At 42.3% G+C, this 17,998-nt stretch overlaps 1 protein-coding gene across 3 annotated transcripts in view; it reads left to right on the top strand.

The window, feature by feature from the left end:
- The window catches only part of LOC124791725 (beta-glucuronidase-like), a 216,537-nt gene that overhangs the window by 105,078 nt on the left and 93,461 nt on the right, over nucleotides 1-17,998 (top strand). For all 3 annotated transcript variants that reach the window (XM_047257883.1, XM_047257884.1, XM_047257882.1), the window contains exon 2: nucleotides 3,876-4,073. In XM_047257883.1, the coding sequence (XP_047113839.1) occupies nucleotides 3,882-4,073 (192 nt within the window). In that variant the 5' untranslated portion in view covers nucleotides 3,876-3,881. The remainder of the gene's footprint in view (nucleotides 1-3,875; nucleotides 4,074-17,998) is intronic.

Raw genomic sequence — 17,998 nt, 5'->3', positions numbered from 1 at the left:
AGGAAGGCATCACCTACAAGAAATATAAGAGAAGTGCTGAGACTGTCTCCTTAATTTGTTGTGTAAATTAAAAGCAGCGTAGCGGTTAAACATTTTCTTGGGGAACGCCAGATAACACATCTGCCTCACTTGACGATTTCCCGTCAATCATTACGAACTGTGACCTTTCTGACAGGAAATCACAAATCCAGTCGCACAACTGCAACGATACCCCATAGGCGCGGAATTTGATTAGAAACCCCTTGTGAGGAATGATGTCAAAAGCCTTCTGGAAATCTACAAATGTGGAATCAATTTGAGAGCCTTGTCGATAGCACTCATTAGTTTGTGTGAATGAAGAGCCAGCGGTGTATCACAAGAACTACATTTTCTGAATCCGTGCGAGATGTGCATCAGGACATCATTTTCTTCTAGGTATTTTGTAATGTTCGAATTCAATATATGTTCCAAAATCTGACTGCAAATCTATGTCAGTGATATAGGTTTGTGATTCAACAGATTACTCCTGTTGTCAATAAGGCCTCAGTTCTGTTGTGAAATCTACCTATCCTATGGGAATATATCTTCCTTTGTAAGCGTAAGCTCGGTATTGATTCGTGTTATCGATATTTCTGATGACAACTATGTAGGTTTTTTTGTTCAAGACACTTCATCACGTCTTGACCCTGATTTTGCTGTAACTTGAGCGTCTTTTGGGTGTTACCAGAATGAAGCGCTGGTTGTATTCTGCCAGTGTAATGGAGTTACTGAACTTTACACTGCCTTGTGATATACACAGGTACAATGTCGCTTTTGCCTAGGACATTGTTTTTGAAAGTGTACCCTCTATATAGTTTTCCCAATTTGCTCGAATATTTTCTCGTCATCATTGCACTATGATAATGTGAGACTTGTATTATAGTAATTAGGAATGGTTTCGTCTTCGGGTTGAGAAAAATAATTCTGTCACTGTATTGTTAATTCTACCCTCACATTATCCTTCTCATAACAATTTTTTAAACTCTAGTTATGCAAACTGACAAAGACGAATTTTTACCATATTTTGTCAGGCTAAAACTTCTTATCTTCTATACATTTCACTTCCTTAATCGTTACAGCACTTTACAAGAGCTTACCCACATACCTCTTTAGTTTGCCCGTGTAGTCACAAACCTCGAACAAGCTACTGTCACTCTCCATTTGTTAGCGAATTAGGTGTGTAGCGGCTTCTTACCCCACTGCCGAACTACTTAAGTAATTAGGATGAGATACGGAATGTTCGTGCCGTAACAGATTACTGTTTGGGACACGCTAACAGCACAAGTGGTTTTTTGCGAATTGCTGCATGTGGAGGTCTACATTGAAAATTCATGATGAAAAGTTGTAGCACGCTTTCTTCTTCCCTGGCCAGACGGAAGGAGAGGTTTGCTTTTCTCGTGTCTTCTAACGTTGTCTCGATGTCCCCATTGGTTTTCTTCTCCACCGGCCTCACATCCTAACAAGCGAGCAATAAACAATAAATAATGGAACAGCAAGTGAGAATATCCCACAATGTCAAAATACAGGGACGTTACCTGGTTTTCATTGCTCTCAATCTTAAAATGAGGAAAATGATTTATTATTATATTAAATCACTCGAGAGCCAGTCACATTATCGCTTATCAAGCTCCATCTATGTTCACAAGGCATCTCTGCAAGTTTTTGATGAGTCTAGGGCATGGTGCGTAAGTGTTTTCCGAAGCAATTCAAGAATTAATTCACTCTTATGTGAATTTGAGAATCGCCCACGGTCCACACGTAGGAGGGCTGTTCGAAAAGTATCCGACTTTTACTTATGAAATCTGTCTTTATTCAGATAGAATTGTTTGGCACCAGTCACCTTCAAAGTAGCCCCCTACAGCTGCTACGCATCTCTCCCAACGCTACTGCCGCTGCTGAAAACATCTCTGAAATCATCGTTCGGTATGGTGCGCAGCTGCTCCGTCGAATTCTGCATAACGTCTTTCCTGTTCTGAAATCTGCTTCTTTCAGAGACTTTTGCAGTTCAGGGTCACTCGGTACTAGGTCGGACGAATAGGGAAGCTGACAGACCACAGTCGTGTTGTGTTTGGCCAAAAAGTTCTGAATTAATTGAGAACGATGAACGGTTACGTTAGCGTGGCAAAGGTGCCAACTGCTCGCTGCCCACAAATCCGGCCTTTTGTGTCTCATTACTTTACGAAAGTGACGCAGAATTTGTTGGTAGTACTCTATATTAACACTAGTACCTTCTGGAACTTACTCATGATGGGCCACGCCAATGGAGTAAAAAACATGGTCAGCATGAGTTTCGCGTTGCTGCAGGCCTACGTCGCTCTTTTGGGTCTCGAGGATGATGGATGCTTCCATTGAGATGACTAGAACTTTGTATCTGGGTCGTAACCACAATAACCTAGGACTCATGACCAGTGATCACTGTGTCAAGGAACTTGGGATTACTGTTCACAGTATCCAATATGACCTGTGCGATCTCCAAACGAAGTTGCTTCTGCTTTTGCTGAGATCCTTCTTAGGTTCAAATGTTCCGCTAAAATGGAATGAATGGTTGCAATACTAATTTTAACTTCGTCTGCAAGTTATCTGACCATGATTCGTCTACCCTATATCACCAGGGTCATTACGCGATCCACAACAACCTCATTTCTGGATGACCAGGGCCTATGTGAACGTGCTTCATTCTTCACTGATGAGCGGGCATCTTTGAAGCGGTTGTACCACTCCTTTATCTGTGTGGTACTCATTGCTTCGTTCCCGCTCACTTGTCGAACCTTGTGGGATGTTTCAACTTGATAATCGCCAATCTTAAAACAAAATTTGATGCAACAATGTTGTTCCACTTTGTCTGTTGCCCACAAAACAAAATCTGACGACTACCACTTTTATGTATTCACTTGCCAGCGGCTAGCAGAGACTGGTTGTTTCCGCTGTCTTGAAAAAAATCAGACATGCACACTACGTATGCCTACAAACATAGAGTGTACACAGCCCAATACCATTGCTGGTGTCAATGATAAAAAAAGGGTCGAATACTTACAGCCCTCATATAGCAGCAGAATTGTAGAAGTGATGTAAGAATCCGTTAGGCTCGCCGAATTTTTTTGTGTGATTAAAATATTTTTCTGTCATACTGAAAACAAAATTTGTCCAGGTGTAAGCAGCACTCACGCACTGAAGGTTCCGTACAAATTTAATTACGTATATACACAGTTCATCCTATCTGGAAACCAAGGATCTCGACGATTTTTGCCTGTTATCGACATTGATAGTGGCAAGTTATTGCTCCCAGGCATTCCAAGACTTTCGAGAATGTTTTAATTTCAAGTTTGAAGTCGGGTGACATATGACTAACGAAATATTTTTTCATGTGATAATTGCAAATTAACAATTTTCGGATTTTTTCTTTGGTTGTACTGTGAAACATTGCTTCCTGCCAAATTTCATGATTCTAGATCAACGGGAAGAATCATATAGGTTTTAATGAATGAGTTTGCGAGTGCCAACAAGTGTGACATAAATGTTGATGGCACTGACTTTGAAACTAACGTTTATTATACCGCCAAGAGACCATAGACGCTAATGTATGACATAAATTTCAACTTGGTAAGTCCACCCTTTCCTGTGAAAATGGGATTTGAACAGTCGGTCAGGCAGACAGACAGGCGGATAACGAAGTGACCCTATGAGGGTACCGCTCTTACCGGTTGAGGTACGGAACTCTAAAAGAGGAAATTTTGATGACGCATCACTTTTCTTTCATTTCAAGGTATCTAACTTCTGACTTCCCTTGATGTAAATGTGCTTCATGTCCCAAATACTGAAGAAACTTTAATTTTTGTTTTTGACCATCTTATTCACAGGCCGCCATGTCCGGGATGTGGAGGTTCTGTCTGTTGCTGACTACAGCTGCAGTGGCGCCAGTCGCGAAAAGTGGCGTGCTGTATCCCAGGGAATCCGAGTCCAGGGAGGTGAGGCCTCTAGACGGCCTCTGGAACTTCAAGCTGGACGCAGACGAAGTAGGCTACACTGAAGCGTGGTTCAACAATGACCTCACCAAGGTAAGTCTACAGGGTGTTACAAAAAGGTACGGCCATACTTTCAGGAAACATTCCTCACACACAAAGAAAGAAAATATGTTATGTGGACATGTGTCCGGAAACGCTTACTTTCCATGTTAGAGCTCATTTTATTACTTCTCTTCAAATCACATTAATCATGGAATGGAAACACACAGCAACAGAACGTACCAGCGTGACTTCAAACACTTTGTTACAGGAAATGTTCAAAATGTCCTCCGTTAGCGAGGATACATGCTTCCACCCTTTGTCGCATGGAATCCCTGAAGCGCTGATGCAGCCCTGGAGAGTGGCGTATTGTATCAGAGCCGTCCACAATACGAGCACGAAGAGTCTCTACATTTGGTACCGGGGTTGCGTAGACAAGAGCTTTCATATGCCCCCATAAATGAAAGCCAAGAGGATTGAGGTCAGGAGAGCGTGGAGGCCATGGATTTGGTCCGCCTCTACCAATCCATCGGTCACCGAATTTGTTGTTGAGAAGCGTACGAACACTTCGACTGAAATGTGCAGGAGCTCCATCGTGTATGAACCACATGTTGTGTCGTACTTGTACAGGCACATGTTCTAGCAGCACAGGTAGAGTATCCCGTATGAAATCATAATAACGTGCTCCATTGAGCGTAGGTGGAAGAACATGGGGCCCAATCAAGACATCACCAACAATGCCTGCCCAAACGTTCACAGAAAATCTGTGTTGATGACGTGATTGCACAATTGCGTGAGAATTCTCGTCAGCCCACATATGTTGATTGTGAAAATTTACAATTTGATCACGTTGGAATGAAGCCTCATCCGTAAAGAGAACATTTGCACGGAAATGAGGATTGACACATTGTTGGATGAACCATTCGCAGAAGTGTACCCGTGGAGGCCAATCAGCTGCTGATAGTGCCTGCACACGCTGTACATGGTACGGAAACAACTGGTTCTCCCGTAGCACTCTCCATACAGTGGCGTGGTCAACGTTATCTTGTACAGCGGCAACTTCTCTGACGCTGACATTAGGGTTATCGTCAACTGCACGAAGAATTGCCTAGTCCATTGCAGGTGTCCTCGTCGTTCTAGGTCTTCCCCAGTCGCGAGTCATAGGCTGGAATGTTCCGTGCTCCCTAAGACGCCGATCAATTGCTTCGAACGTCTTCCTGTCAGGACACCTTCGTTCTGGAAATCTGTCTCGATACAAACGTACCGCGCCACGGCTATTGCCCCGTGCTAATCCATACATCAAATGAGCATCTGCCAACTCCGCATTTGTAAACATTGCACTGACTGCAAAACCACGTTCGTGATGAACACTAACCTGTTGATGCTACGTACTGATGTGCTTGATGCTATTACTGTAGAGCAATGAGTCGTATGTCAACACTAGCACCGAAGTCAACATTACCTTCCTTCAATTGGGCCAACTGGCGGTGAATCGAGGAAGTTGGTTGGTTGGTTGTTTCGGGGAAGGAGAGCAGACAGCGAGGTCATCGGTCTCATCGGATTAGGGAAGGACGGGGAAGGAAGTCGGCCGTGCCCTTTCAAAGGAACCATCCCGGCATTTGCCTGGAGCGATTTAGGGAAATCACGGAAAACCTAAATCAGGATGGCTGGACGCGGGATTGAACCGTCGTCCTCCCGAATGCATCGAGGAAGTACAGTACATACTGACGAAAGTAAAATGAGCTCTAACATGGAGATTAAGCGTTTCCGGACACATGTCCACGTAACATCTTTTCTTTATTTGTGTGTGAGGAATGTTTCCTGAAAGTTTGGCCGTACCTTTTTGTAACACCCTGTATATCGACTCTCAGTCAAAACTTCGTCTGCATTTAGAAATTGGGAATACTAACCAGACCTCGTGGTCTCTAGTTCATGTGCAGCGATTAATGGCACTTTGGACTGACTTCGATACCAGCAGTTAGCTGTCTATCTTTCTTCGTGCACTGAACACCGTATAACTATTTCCTACGCTTGGCGCTCTTCAACACTCAACAAAGACAGTTCTAAGGTGGCCAGAGTTTAGCTTTGGAGCAACAGACGGCAGCCTTGTTGACGAATGTTAATGCTGTTTACAGGTGTTCGACACAACTGTTAACTGAGCAAGCCTTAATTGACTTAGCGTATCCAGCTGCTGCTGCGGTTCTTTTCATCGCTGGTTCAAACGGATTTAGATTTACATTTTCTCGCGAACTTGTCTTCAGTCATCAGACATCAAATTTCAGAGCAAATACTTTTTTCTGATCGTATCAGCAACCCTCAACTCCTATCCGTTCTACAGGTAATCACTTGGTAACTGTCATAGGACTTCTGTGTGCTATGGTGTCCTTGGTTTTTCTATATTAGTGTCGGATCCAAATTCTATCGTTATTCCGGTGTCTGTTGTGTTCTTGAATTTTTTTTCATCGTTTTTAAACCTCTTCTGGGTATTTGAGGCAGACATGAACTCCGCGACTCACAAAAAGTCAAGGGCGGGTCCACTAATCCCCCTACCCGCATTTGCAGCTTGGCCTTCGGGTAGGAAACAGGGTATTTAGCCAAATAGATGCTTCCGGCAACGTCACCTTTGGCCAGGTAGCTTGCAGTTCGCGGAAAAGACGAGCATAGTAGTGCTGTCCCTAGTGCCCAGAAAGTTAGTATCTGCAAAGTGTTGTCAGACATTTAGGGTAGTGACAATGAAGATGGAGAATAGTGTAAACGTCATGGGTAATGAAAGGAGCCAGACACTTTTTAAAAAAATTTACAATCAGACTGACTACGGTTGGGGATGATCGAACAAGAAGACTTATGTCAAAATTTTTACGCTAAGAAATGATCGTTTTTTTGTCTACATACATGGGAAATAAATTCATGATCAATTTTTATTACAACAGATAGGCAAGAAATCGGTAACAAACGCAATAAAAAATAAAGGGCACCAAGTATCAAAAAGGGAAACGGTTTCATTCATGCACTTTTATAATCTATGAGTATCATGCCAGAATATTCGTAATCGGCACAGTTCACTCTCATAGACAATGGTACTGATGAGCAAAATGCGTTTTTATATCCTTTTATTTGGCAGAGGAATCCAATGCACTTGGGAAAACGACAAATACGTGCGACAGGTTTCAGTGTCGTTTTAACTCTTTGAGTCGGATCACTCTAAATGTTAGACTTTTGTCAGTAACTCGAGAAGATTACAGACTCTTGTAGTTGGTTAAATAATATCGGCTCTGGTTCCGTACCAAAAACGTCAAGAAAACCAAATAAAAACAAGAATTCGTCCAGGTCAAAATTGTACAACGGCAAAATGGTGAAATGGATAGATTGTATTTTTAAATGTGTTTTATACAAAGCGTAAATATTATCGTTAGTTTATCACCTGAATAAAAGTACTTTCAGTGAGCACTTTCTCGTCATCTCTGTCAGTTGGACATTTAGATAATTGTTTGCCTTTCCGAAAATGTAATAAAAATGTAATGTTAGTCTTTAGCACAACATTTCTCTGTTCCAATAATATGGCTTACTAACATTTCGGGGAGAGGCCAAGGCAAAATCAGAAGTCTGCTGCTAGTTACCGAGTTCGGGTAATAGCAGTAAGATCAATTTTAGGCAAGGCAAGCTGCGGAGTTCTTGAACCGACCTGGTAAAAGTTGCGGAATTCGTGTGAACCGGTTGTACGCACATTGCTATCTGTGCCACTGGGCGCTAAGAGCGTGCTGTGGAGGTTAAAAAAAACCGTAATGTTCGCGATGTCTTGTGCTGGTTGCATGGGGACAGTGATGCTTACGTGCACGTCACGGTGGCCCCTAATCCTTACTGGGGGATATCGAAGGGCAGAGTTTGAGCTTTCGTACTGGCCAGTATCTTCTGTCTGGCGTCTCATATCCTCGACGCCTCTTTGTACTTTGTGCAGACTCAGTAGAGGGGGGCTGCGCAGCTGGTGCTCGTTGATGTATCTGTCGCATTTTCGTGTGCTCGCATGTCACGGGACTGCACTAACACGCGAGCTTGCGTGCTCCAAGCACTGACCTGTATGAACACTGTGTGGTACGTTCCGTGGTACGTTCTTTTATTCACGTGTGTAGGCTGTACTATGTCGGCCTACCGTGGACTGTTTCGTCACTTGGTGTGTTTGTGTGGTAACAACAGTGTAGAAACACGTGTAAATCGCAATGGAAGCCAAATGGTAGCCAGATTAATACGGACATTATTAATAGTAGAGCAGCTGAGTACTAAACTTATTATAGAACCTTCAACATCGCTGTTGACTGATGACCACAGATGTTAAGTCCCATAGTGCTCAGAGCCATTTGAACCATTTTTTTCAACATCGCAGCGCGTCAGCAATCGTTGGTTAATATATTAAAAAACTAAAAACCCGCCTCGATTGCGATTGCGATTGTTCTGAAGAAGGTGTAGTTATCTACACCAGAACCTAGGTTAACACTAGGTGCTTTTTTCGCAATCGAGGCGGGTTTTTAGTTTTTTAATATAAACTTATTATGTTCGTACAATAGAAATCCAAAGGATGGGCCCTGAGTTTAGTTGCAATAAACAAAATTTAGCTAAAGTAATAATACAGGGCGAGTCAGAAGGAAAGGTATAGGCTTTGAGGAGTGATTCTGAAAAAAACTGCCCTATGAACATTTGTCCTGTTCTTAACGGTTTCTGAGTCCACCTCCGTGGCGTAGCGGTAGAGTTACCGCCTACCACGCAGGGGGGCCGGGTTCGATTTCCATCACAGTACTGGGTGTTGTGTGTCCATCATCATTTTCAACATCATTGACTCGCAAGTCGCCGACGTGGCGTCACCTAAAAAGGACTTGCAATACGGCGGCCAAACTCCCCCGAATGGGGCCTCCCGGCCAACAATGCCATACATTCATTTCCGTTTCAACGGTTTCCGAGGAACCTAATGAAAACAATTGGGACAAGTCAATTGCAGATGATAGTAAATGAAACATTATGGTCAGAAGTTACCTCATAAAAGATGTTGAAAAATCCACTGTCAACTGCAGAGCATCTTGCAGCTCTTGTAGACAGCTGTTATCTTGCTGATATGAACTCATTCGAACTGCCCTGTACTTTGCAAATGCACGTAAAATACGAGCGAGAAATTCCTCATCTGCGTCTACACTGCGCTTGTAGATTATTATTATAAAATATTATTATAAAATATCAAAACAATAACTTCATTAACAATAGTCAGTAATTAAACAGATTACACTCCTGTAGTGAGAATTATTGTACTGAAGAGTAACAAAACAAAAGATTCTGAAAACATTAAAATGTTGGCTGTAAACCATTCACATTGTTTGTCCTTTTTCTCCATGTCCTTTGCCTATAACACCATGGCAAGCCAACCAGCAATAAGGAGCGATCCTCCAATGGGTGTAAGTCTTCGCGATTCATCTTTACCAGTTAACGAATGGTAGTAGCATGTTCCACAGAACAACAGCATGCCGGTTAAGAGCAAACTGCCACTAGTCTTCGGCCACCGGCTAAGGGGTACACCGAATAACGCAAGCGTGTGCAGAAAATGATACCGATTTGCCGTTTTAAAAATCCTGTTCAGATCCTCATTATGTTCCTTGGGATAAATAGTATGAGCGCCGTATGCACCAAGTGCAACTGCTGCAGCACCGCACAAGCCTGCGATCCTCACGAAAGAACTACCACCATAGGTATGTTTCCAGATAGGTAGGTCGCACATAGTTGGTTTAGGAACAGGTGGCGGTTTTGGGCTACCAGAAAGTGATGTAATCGTTGCGGACGAAAAATCATCTCTTAAGCCAACCTCACAACCAGTAACGAAATGGAATAAGACTGGGTGACCTCGGTGGCCAAGAAATGACTCCACGGCAACCGATTTAACGACCGGGACACGTTTCCCTTAGGTACCGTGTCACTGGCCGTACGGAATGTGCAGGAGCTCCATTGTGTTGCAATTACATACGACGTCGTGTTCCAAAAGGAATATCCAAGAAGTATTCTGGTAACACATTTTGAAGGAAATCAAGATACTGTTCTCCATTAAGACTATTATATAAAACGACTGGACCGATGAGTTAACCGTCAATAATACCGCACCTCACGTTCACTGAGAAACGTCGGTGAAAATTTGTTTCCACAGTAGCGTGTAGATTTTCATCTGCCCACACATGAGAGCTGCGCATGTTGTTGACACCGTCGCCGATAAATGTTGACTCATCTGTCAGAATATGTGGAATACAGCGTTAATCGACAGAGATCCATTGCATAATTCCGTTTGTTTGGCACAATCTCCGACATGCAGATGTCGCACTCTCTACCGTTAATACGGATGCAGACCTTGCTCATGTACTCTGTGCATCACTAGTGTCTGTGAAATACCAAACAGTGCATTAGTTCTTCCAGAGCTGGTAGCTGGGCTGCGTTATACCATTTCAAGTGTCCTCCACTAAGATCTTGTTGAACGGTACGTTCAGATACAACGATCACGCAATCTGTCAAACATCCTACTAAATACTCTTCTATCCGGAAGTCAGCTGTTACGAAATCGTCATTCCTATTCGAAAACAGCAACTCTGGAATTCCCACTGCAAGACACACAGACAAAAATCATGTAACCATACTCCGCATGTGTGAAGACCTGGTTAATTTTCGCTACACTGATCCGTACTGTTTTGCCTGTAAATGTAACAACACTGAAGTACACTGATGCAACCACTGTAGTACTGAGAAATAAATAACATACATACCTGCAGGACTCGTCACCATACCGTGCTAAAGTCAAGTGCGCATTGAAATGGTTAGTAGAGACAACACTGCGCCGCTATGGTTGTATTTGCGAGTGAATGCTGGTGAAGAACGACCTGGGACTGACGCCCGTGATTTTCAAACAGCTGTACAACGTATACGGCTAAGAAAATGGCATATGTTCATTTGAAGATTTTTGTTCAAAATCACTATTACTATCACCCGTTGCAGGATTTACCTTTCCTTCTGACTCACCCTGTATGGTATACATAGTGGGGACTGGGCACGGCAGCTGCCTCTCAGCCTAATAAGAAAATGTCTGCGCAAATCTAACTCGCATCCTGGCCTATCAAAAAGACAGGCAGAAAAGTTCAGTATTACTTTGAAGAAAGCCACAAGATGTAATAATGGATATTTACTAGTAGCAAGTGCACCAAGAGTCATTTGCACAGGTCACACCAGTATTCAAGAAAGATGGTAGCAGTAATCCACTAAATTACAGGCCCATATCATTAACGTCGATATGCAGCAGGCTTTTGGAAGATATATTGTATCCGAACATTATGCATTACCTCGAAGAGAGCCCCGCGGGTAGCCGAGCGGTCTGAGGCGCTTTGTCACGGTCCGTGCGGCTCCCCCCGTCGGAGGTTCGAGTCCTCCCTCAGGCAGGGGTGTGTGTTGTCCATAGCGTAAGTTAGTATAAGTTAGAGTAAGTAGTGTGTAGGTTTAGGGACCGATGACATCAGCACTTTGGTCCCATAAGACCTTACCACAAGTTTCCAATTACCTCGAAGAGAACAGTCTATTGACACATAGTCAACACCGATTTAGAAAACATCGTTCTTGTGAAACGCAACTAGCTCTTTACTCACACGAAGTGTTGAAGCCTGTTGACAAGGGATTTCAAATTGATTCCGTGTTTCTAGATTTCCAAAAAACTTTTGACACTGTACGATACAAGCGGCATGTAGTGAAATTACATGCTTTTGGAATATCGTTTCAGTTGTGTGACTGGATTCGTGATTTCCTATCAGAGACGTCACAGCTCGTAGTAACTGTCAAAAAGTCGTCGAGAAAAATGTAAGGGCTTTCTGGCGTTCCTCAAGGTAGTGTTATAGGCTCTTTGCTGTTCTTTATCTATATAAACGATTTAGGAGACAATCTGAGCAGCCATCTTAGGTTGGTTGCAGATGATGCTGTAGTTTATCGACTAGTAAAGTCAACAGAAGATCAAAACAAATTACAAAATGATTTAGAAAAGATATCTGTATGGTGCAAACATTGGCAGTTGATCCTAAATAACGAAAAGTCTGAACTCATCCACATGACTGCTAAAAGGAATCCGTTAAACTATAAACCAGTGAAATATAAAGACCGTAAATTCAACTAAATACCTAGGAATCACAATTACGAACAACTTAAATAGAAGGAACACATAGAAAATGTTGTGGGGAAGGCTAACCAAAGACTGCGTTTTATTGATAGGACACTTAGAAAACGCAACAGAACTACTAAAGAGACTGCCTACACTACGCTTGTCCGTCCTCTTTTAGAATACTGTTGCCTGGTGTGGGATCGCTACCAGTTAAGACTGACGGAGTACATCGAAAAAGTTCAAAGACGTGCAGCACGTTATGTATAATCGCGAATTAGGGGAGAGAGGGTCTCTGAGATGATACAGGATTTGGGGTGGACATCATTAAAAGAAAGGCGTTTTTCGTTGCGGCGGAATCTTCTCACGAAATTTCGATTACCAACTTTCACCTCCAAATGCGGGAATATTTTGTTGACGCCGACCTACATTGGGGTAAACGATCATCATAATAAAATAAGGGAAATAAGACCTCACACAGATGTGGGATACAGATGTTCGTTTTTTCCGCGCGTTATACAAGACAGGAGCAATAGAGAATTATTGTGCGGGTGGTTCGATGAGCCCTCTGCCAGGCACTTAAATGTGATTTGCAGAGTATCCATGTAGATGTAGATGTAAATGTCGTTAAATGTCAAAGCTATTTTGTCATTCAGCCTGTAACCTCCCCCTCACTTATCGACCTTAATGACAGTGAAAAATTAAACTGCGTGTACCTAATGGAAATTTGGGAAAAGCAATCGTCACCGAAGTTAATCTGTCGGTAAAGAGGGAGGAAAGGGTTACATCTGAATGAAAGGAAAAATGCTAATGAAACAGGTGGAAATTAATTTTGAAAAAGAGTAAAGTTAATAAAGAAAGTAAATGTGCGGCCGTTACGTTAACAATTAATTAGCGGTAATTAGATATTTGAGATTTGGGGGAAATTGCGGTCGCCAGTCCTAATGACAGTTACTATAGTAACTGAAAAAGAAAGGTTATTACACATATAATTAGCACTAGAAGCGTGGCAATTGAAGGTTGACACGTGCAGTGTGAAAACTGAAAGTTTGTCAGAAGTAATAAATTTCGCTTCACTCTGACTTAATTTAGCAAAAGAATTAATAAAACAGGAAAATCGAAAGTTAATTTAGTGACTGAAGTTAATAGTGAGCTTTCTTTCTGAAGCACATCGAAATTCAGTAAAATACGGTTAGTCTTGGACTACCTCAACAATCATATCAAAAGCTACTTGAATCTACGCAATTTAGAAATAAGGGATTTAACTTTGAACTTGAATTAAATGATTCTGAACAATTAACAGTAGTAAAATTTAGTACATACCAAGCTGAGCTGCAGTCACAGGTAAGCTAAAATATGGTAACAAAACTCGCACTCTTAATTTGTGCTTGTGTAATCTAAATATTGTAGCCAGCTATGAATACTTTAACTGAACTTTGAAATTAAAGCAGTGAAATCTAATTATATTACTTTAATGCTGGCGTTTGAATTTCAACGAGTCGTCGATCGAGGAGGTGGCGACAGTCACTCATTGTCAGCCGTCGCTGTTGCAGAAGCTGGATGTTGGCGCGCCTTCTTCTCGACACGGTCACCAGGCGAAACGGGCTCTTGATGTGCGCCGGCTAATGCTTCCCGTCCGCGACACCGTGTCAGAAACTATCATAGCAAGTCGAGCGCAATTACATGCTGCCCAACCCCGAAAGCGCGGCAACTCGCGGGAGCGTCACACAACACACCTGCTCCACTGCACCACCCCAGCCACACTCTCTCTCTCTCAGCCCGCGCTCCACGCGGCAGAGTTAACACTACCAAAGATCCTAAACACTTCCGTTCTCCACACGACCTATCGATGTATTCGTTCGATAGTACAGTTTTCCCTAGGCAAGACCCAACGTAAAAATACAAATAATATTTACGAAACAAACCAATTATACATCGACATAAATGCATAAATATATATATACAAATAGTAAAACAATTACAATATGTAAAGACACAGAAATGTCATATATTCAGGTAACAAAGATAAGGAAAACAAATTTATAGTACAATAGATGGAAATAGGAGGATATTCATTTCCGGCGTTACATGTGCCCCACATTGTCTGAGGATGTTCGTGTAACCTAAACAGACTCAGAAAATGTCCTAAAAAAGAAACAGCGGAAATTCATATGATCAAAACATCAACAAAATTTAGCATTCGTCTAATTAACCATAAACCAATTTTTAGACGATAATAATTGAGTGGAGACACTCCTAATCTTATTCCACTCTGTCATCTTGCACAAAATAAAACAGGTTGACAACATATTAAAATTCATAGAAAACATAGAAAATGGTTTAGCTATTCTAAAAATCAAAATTCCTAGCAGTATCTAGAAATGGAATACTATTTACAAAATTAATCAGAGTACATGGTCATAAAAAACAGGTATATCAAAATACGCAAATTAATAATTAATTACATAGAATACACATTTTATATAACCTTCTCATAATTAATACTCTCGCCATGAAAGTCCACTTAACGCTAAACAAGAAAATAATATACAGCAGATCGACAGAAACATAAATATTGACAGCAGAATTCTTTCACATCAGCTGTCCGGGAAGAAAATCAACTCCGCCTTCCATACTCGCAAGTACAAAGAATGCCGACAGCGGCACAAGAGCCGACAGCGACACAAGAGCGGACAGCGGCACAAGAGCCGACAGCGGCTCCGCCTTGCCAGTATTGTTGCGCGCCCCTGTGCGGCACGCTTGATCTCACTCGCCCTTTTAACGGCATTTCCAGAACGTGCGTTTCACTGAATTCTTTCGGAAAAACTCACTCCCGAGTAATCTAAAGGAGTCCATTAACACTATCACAGTGGATAACTCGACACTGTCCATCATCATGTACTAGCATGTACTAGCCTGAAACTCAAAACAGCGTCTAAGTACATCGGCAATGAATAGTAAATTACACATTCATTAAATCTTACAGCTAGTTACAAAAGCATATTTACATTCCTTAATCTACTGTGACTCAGCTGAAAACTTAAACTAGCAGCTTGCATTTTTCAATTGATAAATAATCACTCTCTCTTAAATCATTTAGTCAAAATTAATTTCTTATTAATTACAACTTCTTTAATGTCCTCTTGGTCAGGCAAAAGCATGAAAATCTAGCAAATCGTGAAATCTTACACTCTATATTTACATACTGTACAAATTACCCATTGTGTGGTATTAATCGATCCTAGGTTGGTACAATTTCAAGTCTACAATATTCCGCATACCTAATCGTTTTCCAGAGCTTGGATACTCTAAGCAATAAGCATTTGTGTGAGGTATACCAATGACTTTATATGGTCCATTATAAACAAACTTAAATTTAGAGATTTCATTGTCTAGCTCGCTCGATTTCTCATGAGTTTTTATAAGTACTAAGTCTCCGATTGCAAAACTAGCAAAACGCGCTTTAGCGTCATGACGACGTATGCGAGCATCGGCTTTTAGCTTCATTACTTCTCGCAAACGATCTTTTTTTCACACCAATACTAATGTCAGTCCGTGGAGGGAATTTGATTATCTCTTCCACTAAACTTTCCAATTCAGTTTCTACACTATTGTCCATGCCGAGATTCCTCACATTACAGTACTTCAAATTCATACCTACGTCAATACCATCCGGCCAGTTAACAATGTGTATAGGCTGGTATTGCCTATGCACACCGTCTCCTGCCTCGTCAAAACTAACTACTTTTTTTGTGACGTACATGTCAAAGTTTTGCTTTCGCAATTAATCACTGTACGGTACTTTAATAGCCAATCCAACCCGATAATTACTTCCGTAGTTAAGTTTGGCACGACGACAAACTCTTGTTCAAATCGTGCCCCACAAATCTCGAAGTTGACAAAAATCTGTTTCGTGACCGGTTTACTGGCCTTCCCAGTAGCACCGATAATTTTCACTCGTGTTACTGGCATAACTACGATGTCAGGTCTGTCTTTCAGTAACTCAAATATTTTCCCAGATACAGCACTCAATTCTGCATCGGTGTCAATCAACACGTTTAGTTGTAGGTCGTGCATATTAACAGACACTACTATCTGCCTACACTTGTCTTCGACTGTTTCTTTATTTTCCCACAATAAATCCTCGTCTATATCCAGGTCATTCCAGAAAAACCCATCCGGCTTTGATCCTAAAACCGGCTTATCTGGCGGCTTTTTCATCCTCTGTTCACATACAGTTTTAATTTCAACACGTTTGTCCTGAGGATTAGTCTGTCGCTTCGCCTCCAATACCGAAACCTTTTCCTGTAACTCGTCAACTAGTGAGTGTTGCTTTGCTATCAATTCACTAATTGTCACCTTCGTTGATTCCTATTTGGTCAGATTGATCTCATCTGCCAATCTGCCTGGAGGAATGTACCCAGTAGTATCTGCAATTACTTCCTCTGGATCTGGGCAGCCCACACTGCTACCGTCCGACCGTATAACGTCAGCTCTAACCTCATACACGCTGTAATCTATGTGCTTTTCTACCAATCGTGTCCGGCTTTCACTAAAATTTTCGTAATCTTTCTCCTTAATACTCTCGCAATGTTTAAACTGGAGGTTTGCGTTGGATGCGTCGGCTACTTCTACCACTACAGCTTTCGGTAAGGTCTGCCGGTTAGGGCCAGAACTTTCCGTTACTACTTCAACACCCATCTCTTGCGGTATGAAACACGACGAATCTTGCTCGTGCTCCCGATTAACATTACCTATTTCTGGTAAAGTCTGCCGGTTAGGGCCAGAACTTCCTATCACTTCACAAACACTACTTTCCTGCGGGACGAGACGCGGCAAATCCTGCCCGCGCTCCCCATAAACACTTCTCCCATACAGGCCCCTATAATCTCTTAGTTCGTCGTATAAGCGACCGAACTGTCTTAACCAGACCTCATCCCTCTCTGCATCCCCTCGCTCGATGACGGACGTATTATCCGACATCTGATCTTCTCTCAACAATTGCGAATCATTCTTAAACTCAATCTCCATTTCCACTGTGGGTGTTACAGCTGCCACTTTATAATCGATTTCCGGAACACTACTTAAATTGTTCTCTCTGACAGTGAATGTATTTTCTACTGCCGTGTCTACAGCTGATCTACTACTTGTGGGCGCACTCCTTTCTCCTAACACTGGCACACTCTCCCGCCGTTGATTCTTCCACACGAAATTTTCATAACGACGACACCTGGGTTTTCTCCTGTTATTGGGCCGCCAAAATTTCTCCACGCCCGGTCGGCCCCTCACCGGACTGTCTCGTCCCAGCAGATCTGCTCCCCGAATGCTGCTGAGGCGGTTTATCGCACCCTCTGGCGTTATTACTATCCTGTGAAGCCCGTATCACGTTAGTATGATACTGGTTTCCGTCATTCCTGTTATTATTTGCATTGTACCGATTGTTATTACGGTCCAAACCACTATTGTTATTGCTGCCAAAGTTGCGGTATGCATTATTCCCATGGTTATCGTTGTTGTGGTTGCTGTGGTACCCGTTGTTGTTACCACGGCCTCTACCACTGTCGCGACTGTTGCGCCAATTGTCCTCGTCCTCCACTCTTTCCAGGAAATCATTTATTGTCCTGTAATTGCTTCCTACGTAGCGTTTTGTATCATCTGGAAGCTTCTTGTAGAGTTCCCAGACTATTTCGGATTCCGTGCGGCGATCACGCAAATATTCCAACTTGCGGATCCAGCCCTCACAAAACTCCTTCATCGAACCGCGGGAATTCGCATCGAAAGGCCTCGATACGACAAATTCGCGCCAGACACTTTGCTGTTTTTGCTC

Source organism: Schistocerca piceifrons, chromosome 1 (genome assembly GCF_021461385.2).
Source record: "Schistocerca piceifrons isolate TAMUIC-IGC-003096 chromosome 1, iqSchPice1.1, whole genome shotgun sequence".
Taxonomy (NCBI): Eukaryota; Metazoa; Arthropoda; class Insecta; order Orthoptera; family Acrididae; genus Schistocerca; species Schistocerca piceifrons.
This window is presented reverse-complemented; position numbering and strand designations above follow the sequence as displayed.